At 34.7% G+C, this 13,491-nt stretch overlaps 1 protein-coding gene across 1 annotated transcript; it reads left to right on the plus strand.

Annotated features, from left to right (window-relative positions):
- Positions 1 to 1,463: 1,463 nt before the first annotated feature.
- Positions 1,464 to 10,364, plus strand: LOTGIDRAFT_171663 (hypothetical protein; the record flags this gene model as incomplete). The annotated part of the gene is made up of 8 exons (XM_009047861.1): positions 1,464 to 1,485; positions 7,943 to 8,058; positions 8,100 to 8,186; positions 8,260 to 8,401; positions 8,776 to 8,984; positions 9,304 to 9,432; positions 9,627 to 9,885; positions 10,114 to 10,364. 8 exons carry the CDS (start codon positions 1,464 to 1,466, stop codon positions 10,362 to 10,364), a joined length of 1,215 nt encoding a protein of 404 aa, XP_009046109.1.
- Positions 10,365 to 13,491: the final 3,127 nt, after the last annotated feature.

Raw genomic sequence — 13,491 nt, forward strand, 5'->3', positions numbered from 1 at the left:
TAGTTTCCTAAATATTCAGGCCAGAAAAAAAACATTGTTTTGCATGGACTTATAAAATGTGGAATTAAGTGCCCGAGGATTGAAGTTTTAAATGCAGATCGCCGTATATTAAGTTAAATGATTACCCCCTGTCTGTGTTGAAAAGGTTAATTTGAGATTTGATATAATCATCCATTGAGGTGTCAGGATATCACGGAGTGGTATCAATCATAACAAGGAACAGTAGAAATTCAGCGGCAGAAGTACCACGTGCTACGTGTCACACCTGTAATTAATGAAATGACAAAACATACGAATAACCTCCCTTGATCTAGGGTGATATAATAACCAATTCAAAAACAGATTTTTTTAAATAGATATTTTTAAGCACAATTCTCACACTTAATATTACACTTTTACCAAACCGTTTAGAACAATACCACATACACCGATATAAAAAGTTTTAAACAGTATGCTGGTATCATCAGTACCAACCCACAACGAGGACGAGCTCGTGCTCTTGGTTCCACTGATTCCTCCGACCATTTGAAGATCTACACCGATGATTCTCTCTAAGCAGCTTACAATCTATTCTTCACAATCTTCAAATTGCAGGTCAGACGTTCAAAGTTAAAATTCAAAGTATTAGAACTATCGTAAACACGTCATGTCTGCAACAATTATCAAACAGGCTTGTGCCAAGGAAACGCGAGTATGAAGGAGTACTTTTACACGTAACTTCTGCAGTATCGTATCATCAAGGATCATTCAGAAATAAATATGAACCTTATCATCGATAGAAACCAGATGGTTCGAAGATAACAAACCATACCGAACCAAACCATCCATCTGTAGCCATGTACAAACCGATAACCAGACAACGCACCAACAACGTCCTACGAGAAATCAGTTCAACGCCATTCAATGTCGATGCGGCTACATCGCCAATAGGTTGCAAGTTCTCGTTCATTGTACGGAATTGGATCTCGCTCGTGAGTCACAAAATGTCGCAGACTTTTAATTGAAATATATGAAGCTTCAAGTTGATTAAATTGACGAATACAAGGGAATTCAATCTTGTTAAAAACATTACTATAGTTGGCCTACCATATACATGTATAATGTATAAAAGGTATTGAAAAATGTAATATTGTAACACATGTTCGTTATAAACATTATAAATATACAGAGAATTCATGAATTCAGTAAAGATACATAACATTACCATATAACAGAAAGATACACCAATGCATAATGTTCAAAGGAGGGGGTTCTTTGGAAATTAAAAAATACGCTGGTTGAAGAAGCAATACCATAAACAGAACAGAATAACACATTATAACATAATATTTAAGTGGATACAATTGGAAATCACGACGTGGCTAAAAAGCAAAGCTGGGAGATAACCAGGGTCTCACACCAATTCTATAGGAAGATTTAAAAGATTGAGAGGAATATAGTTATATCGTAAGCTACTTTTCAGAATGAAAAAAAAAAATCTCTACGGTCAACTTGATTGGCCTGGCTCGTCTGTGCACATATTCAAAGTTATGACATACATGTAATGAAATTCATAATGTTCAAAAGCCTGATTAAGAAATACATAGACATACCTTGTCTGTGTAGATAAACGATTTGTTACTTATTACGTAAAACACAATTTTATGAGCGCAGTAAATATAGCTTAACCTTATATCGGTATCGCCTCTGGTCGAATTTAGGGTCAAACGAAATAAATATTTCAGTAAATGGACTATTTGAACTTGATCTTTATTTCTTTGCTTCGATTTCAAGGAGAATATTTTGCCTCGGGGTCTACCATATTGAGATTTTCAAACAGACTAGTAATGGCGGACAAATCCCGTGAGAAGATTGCATAATCATAACGCACAACCAGATTAAACGAACTGATCATTACCGTATTATGAATCAACAATTCAGCGTAACATGTTTGCCTATTGGTTTGTTGTGTCCAGGGTGGTCTTCGTTTAAAACACAACCCTTGGGTTTCTGGATAGTTAATATTAAGCCAATTATCCAATGTTATATATGCATGTTATTGGTCGTCGCTTGTGGTCTAAAGTCCAACTGCAGGAAATGACCTAATCGGGGTCAGCTGGGAAAAGGAAATTGATATTGGTTTACGATCAAATTGTTTTAGTGCGACCAATCGCATCTCTCGGGCCAATTTAATCATAGTTTCATTAGGATCAAGTTTTCCATTACATTGGTCGAAACTCAGGACAATTTTTCAACCTATCCTATCCTGATTAGGCCTATCGATAATGAATGATAATGTTATAAACAAGAAAGGAAGATCCCAAGGAACCACAGACGTCTGATTGAAAATTGAAATCAGTGACCACGATACACATAATTGTTTTTCGAAAACTCTTCTACAATCACTTTAATATAACGCAATTTGGCACAAACTGAAGACTGGTTGATCATTTCCCTTTGAAATGTACGAATGCTTAGCGCGTTTGAAATAGAAAGTACAAACGGCCTTCGTGAAAGTTACGCTAGCCCTCTGCCGAAAATTGGCGAATGTAGAAAGTATTGACGTCATGAATTTCAGACACAGTTTGGCAAAATGAATTTTAACCATGTCAAGTCAGATGAAATTTGACGTCTGAAATCAATTTTAAACGAACACCTTACGTCAGTAAGAGGTTTGTGTGACGTATTGTGTTTTGTCTTTATGTCAATCGGTGTGATGTGGTTAATAAACCGACTGAAACACAACCTCGGATACGCCAGACCACCATGTTACATAATCAACAGCACACATGTCAGTGTCGATCAACAAATCTATAGCCACGCCCATTTGACCTTAAGGTCACGGATGGACAGTGGTCAGAAACAATAAGCATATGCCCTCAATGTCCTTATGGATTATACCATTTTCTAACTTTGTGGTGTTAGATATATTTCACCCATTTCATAATTAATTAAAAAGTAAATCTAAAATGATTTAATGTTGCCGATATCACTTTGATTTTGGTAAACTATACATGGTGTGTGCGAAAAATTACTTGTAATACTGTTTAAAATTGTTGCATACTCGACCTTTGACCCCTTGACCACATCATGGAATGTCCCATTCTCTTGTTAATTATTACATCAAATCCAGTTGGCAATCTGGACATTTTAACCCATCATAACCAGTTGAGAAATAACTTCAGACGAAAAGGGACGTCGGATAAAACGCAGGCAGTTTTAGAACTACATCAATCGGAGTAGCAGACGACTTGTAATAGTTCCAAACCGGTTTATGTCATACCATCTGATCTCCGACATTGCAGAAAGTTATAATCTCTTTGACACTAGTCGATTATCGCGAGATCGACATTTTCAGTTTACTAAATTTAGATTACATCACCAGCATCACGGAATCCAAGAACAGAAACAACCACACGCTGTCAAGAACAGCAACGGTGGACGGAAGACGGAAACCGACAACCAAATACAAAACTGGCGTTCGAGCATTACACCGACGGCACGATGCCACCATGTTCCAGGGATCCGAACCAAGAATACCGTCTGACGTCACAATATGTGCCAAACACAGGACCCGAACAGAACCAGGATTCTACAGACACAAATGGCAAAAAGAAAGGTAGGAAGATCTGTAATTCACATTGACACCGCAGGCAATTCATATGCAAAATGTTTATTTAAGATGGCAAGGTTGTTCAACCTGAAATCATAGAATGAAGATATGCACTAATTCCTTAGTAAGACTAGACCAGACTTACTTCGACCTGTTTTACACCATTATAAATATATTAATACACATAGTACACTAGGTTATATTGACACTATTTTGGATCAGATTGATATGTAATAAGTGGCGTTTCTACACGGAGCTAGCGGATGGATCACCCCCTTCCCTTTCTTCCCTTTCAGAACTGAATTTTCGAGCCCCCTGTCTAATGATTCAGAGTGATTAAGAGGTACCCCCTCCCCTCTTCTCATAAACACAACTACTCATAATAAGTTGCTGTGAATAACTGGCTGATATAAACAAAATCCTGTTTGCTCACGAATATAATTTTTCAAATACAATATGTATTTGACATTGTATAAATACAGCTACTGTGAAGTCTATCAGTCTGTAAACCAGGTTATCATGACCTGGCCACTAGCCAATAATCGATGCCATTATCCAAAGGGAATCATTAAATCAGCTGACCAGAATGGACAACACCTGTTCAAAGTGTTGGCCATTCAGTTGGAACTGCTGTTGATTCCATGTTGACAAATTTTTAGGTTGTAACATTTCAGTTACTGGCTGTAGGAAGGTGCATTTAAAGAATGAATTTCGAAATTTTCTGCAGAATATTTTCTATGAGACTCGCCTCTATTCAATTTAACATTATTTTGTACTTTGCATTTTTTTTGTCGGCCGTTTTGTCGGCCGTAGGCTTACTTGTGTCGCGCCATTTGTTGAAAAGCAGCATTTAAATTACTTAGACTTACTCAAAACCTTTCTTCTTAAAACCCCTTCTTCAATTCATTTTCCAATAAACCATTTTATATCAATGCCATTTGAAAACTTCATGGTAATATAAGTTACTAATTTTGTTGACAATATTTGTATGTTAAAGATAGTGGTTTGTAATTTACAAATAATGCAAATGTGAAAGCTGAAAGCTGCTCCTTTTTCACGATGTTGAATAATTCTAAACCAATAAGGACTGTTATTACGAATAAGCTTATGCAATAATCATTATTCAATTCTATATTGCTTCCTAATGAAAAATGTCATTTCAGTGTTCTCCATATATAGGATCGATATTCTGTACACTCTGATAGTGTATAGGGATAATAATGATGAAACGGAAATTTAGAAGTTGCCTTTGGCAACCTTTAGAAATCCGTTAATTTGGAATTTGACCGCTGTTTAGGGTCAATGTGTACATCTAGCGTACTAATGATAAGGTGGGTTCAATCATGAAAAGGGTATTACGCCATGTGACATAACATTACATCAGATAGCGAACAACTTAAAAGTATTGTTCTGACCAATTAATCTAGTTTGTAATTACTGCTATAGTCCTCTTTCTTCTGGGGACACAGGAAGGTCATTGTTATACGCTGACTGGTCGTCTTGTAAAAAAATGTAACATAACAAACAGCTTCGGGCTGTTATGTCAATCTTCTATTATGTCGTGAGGGTTTTTCAGATTTTAAAAGGTTAGATCATCCATCATTTTATGAAGTAACCTGCTTTGTCCCCACATTCACTATTAATGATAGCCTAATGTTTAGCATTGGCGTGCAAATTTGCATCAGAATGAATATAGATGGAGGTTGATGTGACTGGAAAATAACTATCGACGAATATCATATTTTAACAATTACTCTGTACGCTGTAACATCAACAAAATAATTCTATGATTATGTTATGAATATGAAAGAGTAGACAGCCTGATGCTGTAACTCGTTCATCATCTAATAAATTGAAAACTTTATACAATTTATCAACTACAACACTTATAAGGAATAAAATAAAAAAGTTTCAGAATAGCCACCTATTGCCTTGTATCCATGAAAACGCTAATAAATGCTGTAGTATATTTTAATAGTGTTTGAACAGACTGTTATGCAATGCCAATGTTATAGCCGATAATAGTAAAATGGTCATTACTAATGTGCATTAATACTATTAATCATTAAGTCACTATAATATGATATATACTGTTGAAACCTAAAGATATGGGATTGAAACTATAGTGATAAATATATCTGTACAGTAGCCTATGTACCGGATTCGGGACATAGAAGATGTCAGTTACAAATCCCGGTTTAACTACATCTAAATAAGCCTTTATTTTAATTAGAAATAATTTTTACTGTAGGCCTATATAAATAATTGTAATAGGTCACCATGACCCAGTCAAAGTCGAGGTCGCACTTGGTACACAATGACCTAGATAGGGGAATTCCCCCGTAGTCTAATTAACCAGATTGATAACAATATGGTATCAGTTAGTATTAAAGAATACTGATACCATGTTAAAAAAATTAAAAACTTCAATCACTGCACACACATAGGCTTTAAGTTAGGGCGAGGTCTTTCTTTTCAAATTTACACTCTTTGCAGCGTACCGCACGGCAGCTTGCTTTCTTTTGTTTTAAATTGATCAGTCATTTACGAATGGTTCAATGTTTTAAAAGATATTATCATATAAACTCTTCGTTTATTGCTGCTTAATCATAGTTTTTGTCAATTAGATATTGCCATTCGAATTTTTTATTTAAAAAAGAAATTGCTAAGTCCATATACTTGCACGCTTTATAAGACCGGTCAAAATAGAATGTGTTTATATATGAAGAAATACTATAAAACATATAGCCACGTACTGATATAGTGGTCAGTCGGTAACCGTCACGCTCTAGTGACTATTACTCTGATTACATTCATTACTGACCATGGTAACGAGCTAGTAATAATTGCCGACAGTCTTTGTTTGTAGATTAAGACATCAAGCCTAGACTTGAAGATACGGCAATAAGAATCTTGGTAACCGCGACTATCATGTTAATTGCTTATTACGATACGGGCGACTTATAACTATTTTAATATGTTATAATAACATTCTGCGGTCGTTTTATCCAGACTTCATGAAATCAATAACACCGATCTACATTAGATAATAACACCTGATATCGCTTTCATACTATGCTTTGTTGTAGTTGGGTCACTCTTTACGAAATTGATGAGTTCAGATCAAAATTTTACTTAGGAGATTCAACATTGGATAGGGCTATACGTAATTAAATCACTATAAATATAATGACATTAACTGTGTTTCCACTGAGGAAATAGTCAGTTTGAAGCTAGCTTTAAACTAGCTCTCAGGTACCTTCCGTGTGTTTCCACTGGGCAAATTGCCGGCACATTAGGGTTCGGGAACCGAAAACCTCTCTTTTTGCGTTCGACAATTTATCGGGGACCAGCTGAAAGCTAGCTTAAAGCCGGATTTCACTTAAGTCAGCTTTATTGCTAAACCGAGTTTAACTGGTTCCTGAACGACTCTAGCCTCGATTACAAAGTCGCACATTAATGACAACTCATGGTGTACAAGACTGTTGTTAAGACGAGATAAAACTGACTTTTTGCGTTTCCACTGGTTAAATGAAATCCGGCTTTAGGTTAGCTTTCAGTTGCCACCGATAAATTGCCGAACGCAAAAAGCAGGTTTTCAGTTCTCGAACCGTAACATAATAGCCTTCAAAATGAAATCTGGAAATCTTGACAGAAAATTCCAACTTTCAAAACGTTTCCTTGTCCACAAAAAAATCGTTACGGCTTTATTGCTTTACGCCATTTGAAGTACGGAAATGGCTGCGCTAAGTTTCGTTCAAATTACTACCATCGAAAGTTTAATGTGTTAAGCTCATTTTACAGCTCATGTAAATTAAACTTCAAATACACAATTCAAAATGGCGACGAACATGCATCGATGACCTAAATGTTAGGGTCAAGTCGGTTATGCAAGAATTTGTACCGTGATAGCCGATGAGTGGACTGCCCGAGGCGTTGAAAAATAATGTAAACACAGCCTTTTGACACCCCAGGCAAACTTGTCTCACTCAACCAGACGGTCCTTGTGAAAGACAGCAGCCGTTTGTTCGAGTCTATAGACAAATAAACGAATCCCTTTAATCATGTACAGGCCAGAGAAATCAAGATAACATGACCCTGTTTTAACTAGTTTATATATGGCTTAAATCAAAGCACTGAAATATTGAAATCTTAACATGCACTTGAAACCATCTTTCACCAAACGAACATGCCCGATTCAGATACAGCTCTATTTTCAATTTGCAATAAGAAATAAATATGTCATTATTTTTCAGAAATGCCCATGACTTGCCCTGATGCTGTGTTTTTTAATTTTTAAAGAATTTTGAAAAGGAATATATTCCGAATTCCCCTTTTTTGTCATTTCAGGAGTACCATATATTCCAAGTTATATGGATTTAACTAATGGACCAGAGCCGTGTGTTGTATGTGGGGACGCTGCCACTGGCTATCATTATAGATGTATGACATGTGAGGGGTGCAAGGTAAATATATATTCTTACTGTATGAGATATGGGTGGTGGAGGTTTACAAACCAGTATTACAAACCCATACAAAAGATTACTTCTTTCTCGAACCATATCTAAATTTCGCTATTTCATATTATGAAAAGGTGAAACAATACACATACATTTCTAAAAGTGTTATGGAACCTTTTAACCAATAAGTATTCTTTCCTTTTTCAGGGATTTTTCCGTCGAACGATCCAAAAGGAACTAAAGTACCATTGTAAATGGAACCAGAACTGTGAAATTGACAAAACCACTAGGAACCAATGTCAAGAATGTCGTTTTCAGAAATGTGTCCGTGTTGGAATGGCGACCGATCGTAAGTTTACTTTTATTGATGATATATTTTCAATGTATTATATATCAAACTCAACCACTTTTAGTGAGAATCGGTGATACATTCAAGACAGATGCAGGCCTATAATTTTATCTGACGTTTTGGGTTTATATCTTTAGGTAATGACTATCGGGCAATAGATTATCTGATGAGCTTGATTTAAATGTTTAGTTGATTTTTAAACATCAAATCAAAACATTCATGTCACAGTCGGACACTACAATTTAATCTGAAAACTGAAGTGCTCTGTTTTTTAAATGCACTATAGTATAGTATTATTAAAAATTTTAAACAGAATTATTCATTTTCAAAATATAGGCATTCTTGTTTCAAAGTGGCATTTTCCATAATTCCAGTTGTGTTAAACGAAAAACAACGAAAAGCAAAGAGAAAATTGATTGAAGACAATAGAGAGAGAAAGAGAGATGAAGTTGTACGACAGAGAACCTCACCAGAACCCAATGATTATGAAGTATTAAATGATAATGATAAGAAGATGATTGACGATATTACTAATGCTTATAATAATTCCAGTATTAAATCACATCCTTCTAGATTTATGATGGTAGGTACAATAGATAAATATTTATATATTATTTTACATATAAAATACATTGACAAAGAACACAACCGCAGAACTCATACTTTGGTTTTCAAGATCACTTTTATCATTTTTCTTATTAGTGAGAAAGTTGTAATCAAGCATTCAGCACTTTGTATTTAATAAATTTAATGCTATTATTAACCCACATACATTTATTATTAGAACATGACCAAAATACATAAATTATTTGTTATTAGTCATTTTACACGGGTGCGTATTGTGTTTGCGAATATACGATATATGAATTTATGCTAATGAAACGCATTTTTTGTTGATTTAGCCCCAATTTGACAGTAAATATCCAAACCAATCTGCTGAAATTGCTGCTTGGCAACAATTGGCGGAAGCTATGACACCGTCTATTGTTAAAGTTGTTGAATTTGCCAAGGGTGTACCCGGTTTTACTCAGGTAGGCCAAATATTTTAAAAAGCGTTTACTGTTTACATGGAAAATTCTCCAGTGTTTTGTAGAAAGGTTTTCGTACAGCTGAATCTGTATGTTGCAGAGCGCTAGCTCCACTTTTTCAATTAAACCGACAACATTTTAGCGATTCTAAAGTTCTCCCATGATAGTAAACTGACCATTTTATTTTACCCTTACAGTTAAATGTTGATGATCAAATCCTCTTGTTGAAATCCTGCTGTATGGAGATCATGTGTTTACGAGCTGCCAGACGATACGAACCAGACGAACAAATTCTAGTTTTATCCAATGGAATGACTATCCACAAATCTCAGCTAAATCATGTCTCAGTAGGTGCCCTCGTTGAGCCAATCTTTGAATTCGCTATTGGATTAGCAAAACTGAGCTTGGACGAAACTGAAGTGTCTCTTCTCGCCGCCGTCCTGCTTATGCAATCAGGTAAGTTTTTTTTTAAAGTTCAAATATACCACTTTCATTATGTAAAGGTATAACCTAATCTTCTAACTTTATTGAAGCATTCTGAAAAATCAGACGTCTGCAAATGAACTCAGTCGCTCGTTAAAAGAAACATTTAGACGACTATTATTGCATTGATTATTTTAATGTGCCAACCTGTTCTATCGATCACTGCTCTCATTTGAAAATTATCTTCAATCTCTTTTACAGATCGAACTGGTTTAAAAGATTCAGAGTCTGTAGAGAAACTTCAAGATGCCATCCTGGGTGCCTTTAAACGATATATTACGTGTAAAAGGCCCCATCAACCTGTCCATTGGGCCAAAGTTTTAATGAAGGTCACAGATCTAAGGACAATAAGTACTCGACATGCTGAGCGAGTCCTTTGCGCTAGGATCGATTCACCAGCAGGAATCCCACCATTATTTATGGAAATGTTCAAGGAAAACACAAGTTCATGACATCACGCCCCTCTAGACTAGGAAATTACGTAAGTTGGGCGCACGTGTGCTAGGTATATTCAGATCTCGAGTGCTTCCTGGCCACTCCTTTAGTAATATTTTGTTCAAATTCACCAGTAAAACTTCAACGAACAGTCAATGTTGCCATTTTTGACTATGAAGTCTGAGTTGAAACACAAGCCCCTGTGGTGCAACAGATAATGACTGAATTCAATGTCTGTGACTTGTGATCAAATACTATGACATTGATTTGGATTTTGATATTTTGATGACAAATTATAGAAATATACAGTCTGATTCATGCAAGCAGCAGTTTCATGGTTGTGACGTCAAAATTAAGCTAGTTTTGATATGGTTGCAAAACCTGATGAACCAGTTAGAAATATAATATATTTGGCTTTTCTTTGATTCCACAGATCCTGAAAATGGAGCTTATATGCTTGATCTCTTAATGTGATATATACATAAACCCGGTAAGGCCAAATATTTAAATCGAAGTAAAAGTCTTCGCCTTATGTAGTATTTCCGGTTTAGCCAAGGTAATTTGTGATAATTAATTTTCATAAAAGTATTCCATTTGTATTAGCAAGTAATTATTTATTTTTGTCAACGAGTCTTTTGATGCAAATCATTACAAACCGGTCATGTTTTACAACGAAATTCCTTTTACATACCATAACTTATTTCGATTAGATAGTAAAATATCACTGAAAAATTTGAGGACATATAAATAGTTTAAATAATAGTTACGACCTAGTCACAGGCATCTGTTTCTATCAATAGTCGACTCTCTCTATAGTAGTATATACTATTATAGAGAGAGTCGACTATTGATAGAAACAGATGGGAGACATGCGTCTGTGTGCTTCCACCGAGCTGTCACATGTGGAATGTCAGCCTCGACAGTTGAAATGTGCATTATAAATGTGAAGAATACTTACATGCCAATGATAAAACCATCTTAATCTAGTCTTTGATACGAGATATATACCATATTAAAACATATAAGCATTATGCCAAATAAAGCATTTATCACTACCAATATAGATGCCCTTTCTGATGACACCACTAGATTTCAGGCATAGAAAGGGAGACAACTTTTACCTCCATAGCTTTTTTAAATATCCCAGAAAATCAATGATTGAAATTTAAAGAGATAATTATCATATTGATGGCAAAATACAGAGTAGTTAAAGTGTTTCCAAATCTGTATTCATATCACTCTATCAGTTTTTTCCCTTATTAAATTGTCTCCCTTTCTACCAAAATTCGAATGTTGTCGTGAGAAGGAAACTTAAGTGATTATATAGTATGTAATTTGTATATAAGTAATTATTAGAGTATAACCTAATTAGAAATTATTGTATATGTCTTTGTATTAAAGAAAATGATAGAAAATAATACACAATAGAAATAACTAGTTTTAAACCATTAGATAGATAATATATTTATTTCATCCAATATCAATTTGTTTGGCCTCTTTTCAAGAGTTAGAAATCCTTTGGATGAAATTTAGAGAAAACAACAGTTTCTAAAAAATCTACATTTCAATCGATTTAGGTAATCGGTAATGATTTTTGGCACTTATAACTAAGGCGTTTTATTGTGTATTGTTATTAGTTTTTGCTATTTGAATGAAATTAATGAATGATTTTTAAATGAAATCGTAAATGAACTTGATGAATGAATTCGTGATAGTTTATCTATAACAACTATATCTACCTCTATTTGTGTATAAATGATTGTTTTTGTGTAGTAGTGAGCTTGATGTGAGTGAATATTCGTATATTTCATATTGAAGATCTTATGTTAGACATGCAATTCAATTTTTGCGTTTGTGAAGAACAAAAATTTGTTCCAGAATAGTCCTGCTAATACACGAAATGCATGGTTCATTGTACATTACATATAAGCCTACTATTTGGCATATATGGTCAATTAAAACTGTTATTAACTCGGCTAATAGTAAATATGAGTGTGAACTCGTTTGACAAATGAAAACGGGATTGCCTATATTAAAAATTCACCATTTCAAAAACAAATTCATATTCGTATTTTGAATGATCACTGTATAAATATATAATGGCGTGAATGAATGATAATCATTTTCATAGCTAGCTAGGCCAGTGATCTCGTTATTGAAATCAAAGGCAGATTTACATTTATTAAGCCTACAAGGCTACTTTTGGTTAAAATAAGGACTGATTTTAAATGGAACAAAATTGGGCTACAGAGACCTTTTCACAATATCATTTACTGTGATTTCTATGGTAACTAACTGCCTTAATTGCTACTATTATGCAAGCAAGCTAAACCTGGTGATCTCAATATTTTGTATTTTTTTATATTATTTTTTATAAGTATTTAATCAAATCGTACCCTATTGTACGACGAAAGTTTCCATTACGACGCTGGTGATTTTCACCAGATGTAACATTACAAAGATATTATCAAGAGCATATTTATAGTAAACTAAATGTCAACAATTTTGATTCTTTTTTTCTTTGATGTATTATTAAATGAAACCATTTATCTGATTATGATTATTGTTGTTTTGCTTTAAATCTATATTCTACGAATCAGAACGATGAGATGATATCTGGCCCTTAGAGTGATAAAATGGTGATCACTCCACTTTAGAATGATGAGCAGGTGATCTCATTCTCTTAGAGTGATGAACATGTTATCTCTCCCTCTAGAATGACGAACAGGTGATTCCCCCTGTTAGTGACAGTGACTATCACCTACTTACAGTTTTAAAGTGATGAGCACGCAATCTCTCGCTTTTGATGTCATGAACATGTGATCTTTAAGAGTGATGAATATGTGATCTCACTATTTTAGAGTAATAAGCAGGTGATTCCCCCTTTTGGAGTGATGAGCCCTTAATCAATACAGTTTAGAGTGATGAAGACGACGTCGAGATCTACCCTTTGTGGGTGAGAAGGTCACTTTTTTTTCTTGAGTGATGAGCACGTTACCCGATTTTCGGTGAGAAGGTTATTTTCCCTTTTGAAGTGATGAGCTGGTGATATTCCCTTTCAGAGTGAAGAGCAAATAATTTTTTTTTATATCCATGAACAAGTGATCTGCTCTTTTAGAGTGATAAACATGTAATCCACCCCTT

Source organism: Lottia gigantea, assembly GCF_000327385.1.
Source record: "Lottia gigantea unplaced genomic scaffold LOTGIsca_118, whole genome shotgun sequence".
Classification (NCBI taxonomy): domain Eukaryota; kingdom Metazoa; phylum Mollusca; class Gastropoda; family Lottiidae; genus Lottia; species Lottia gigantea.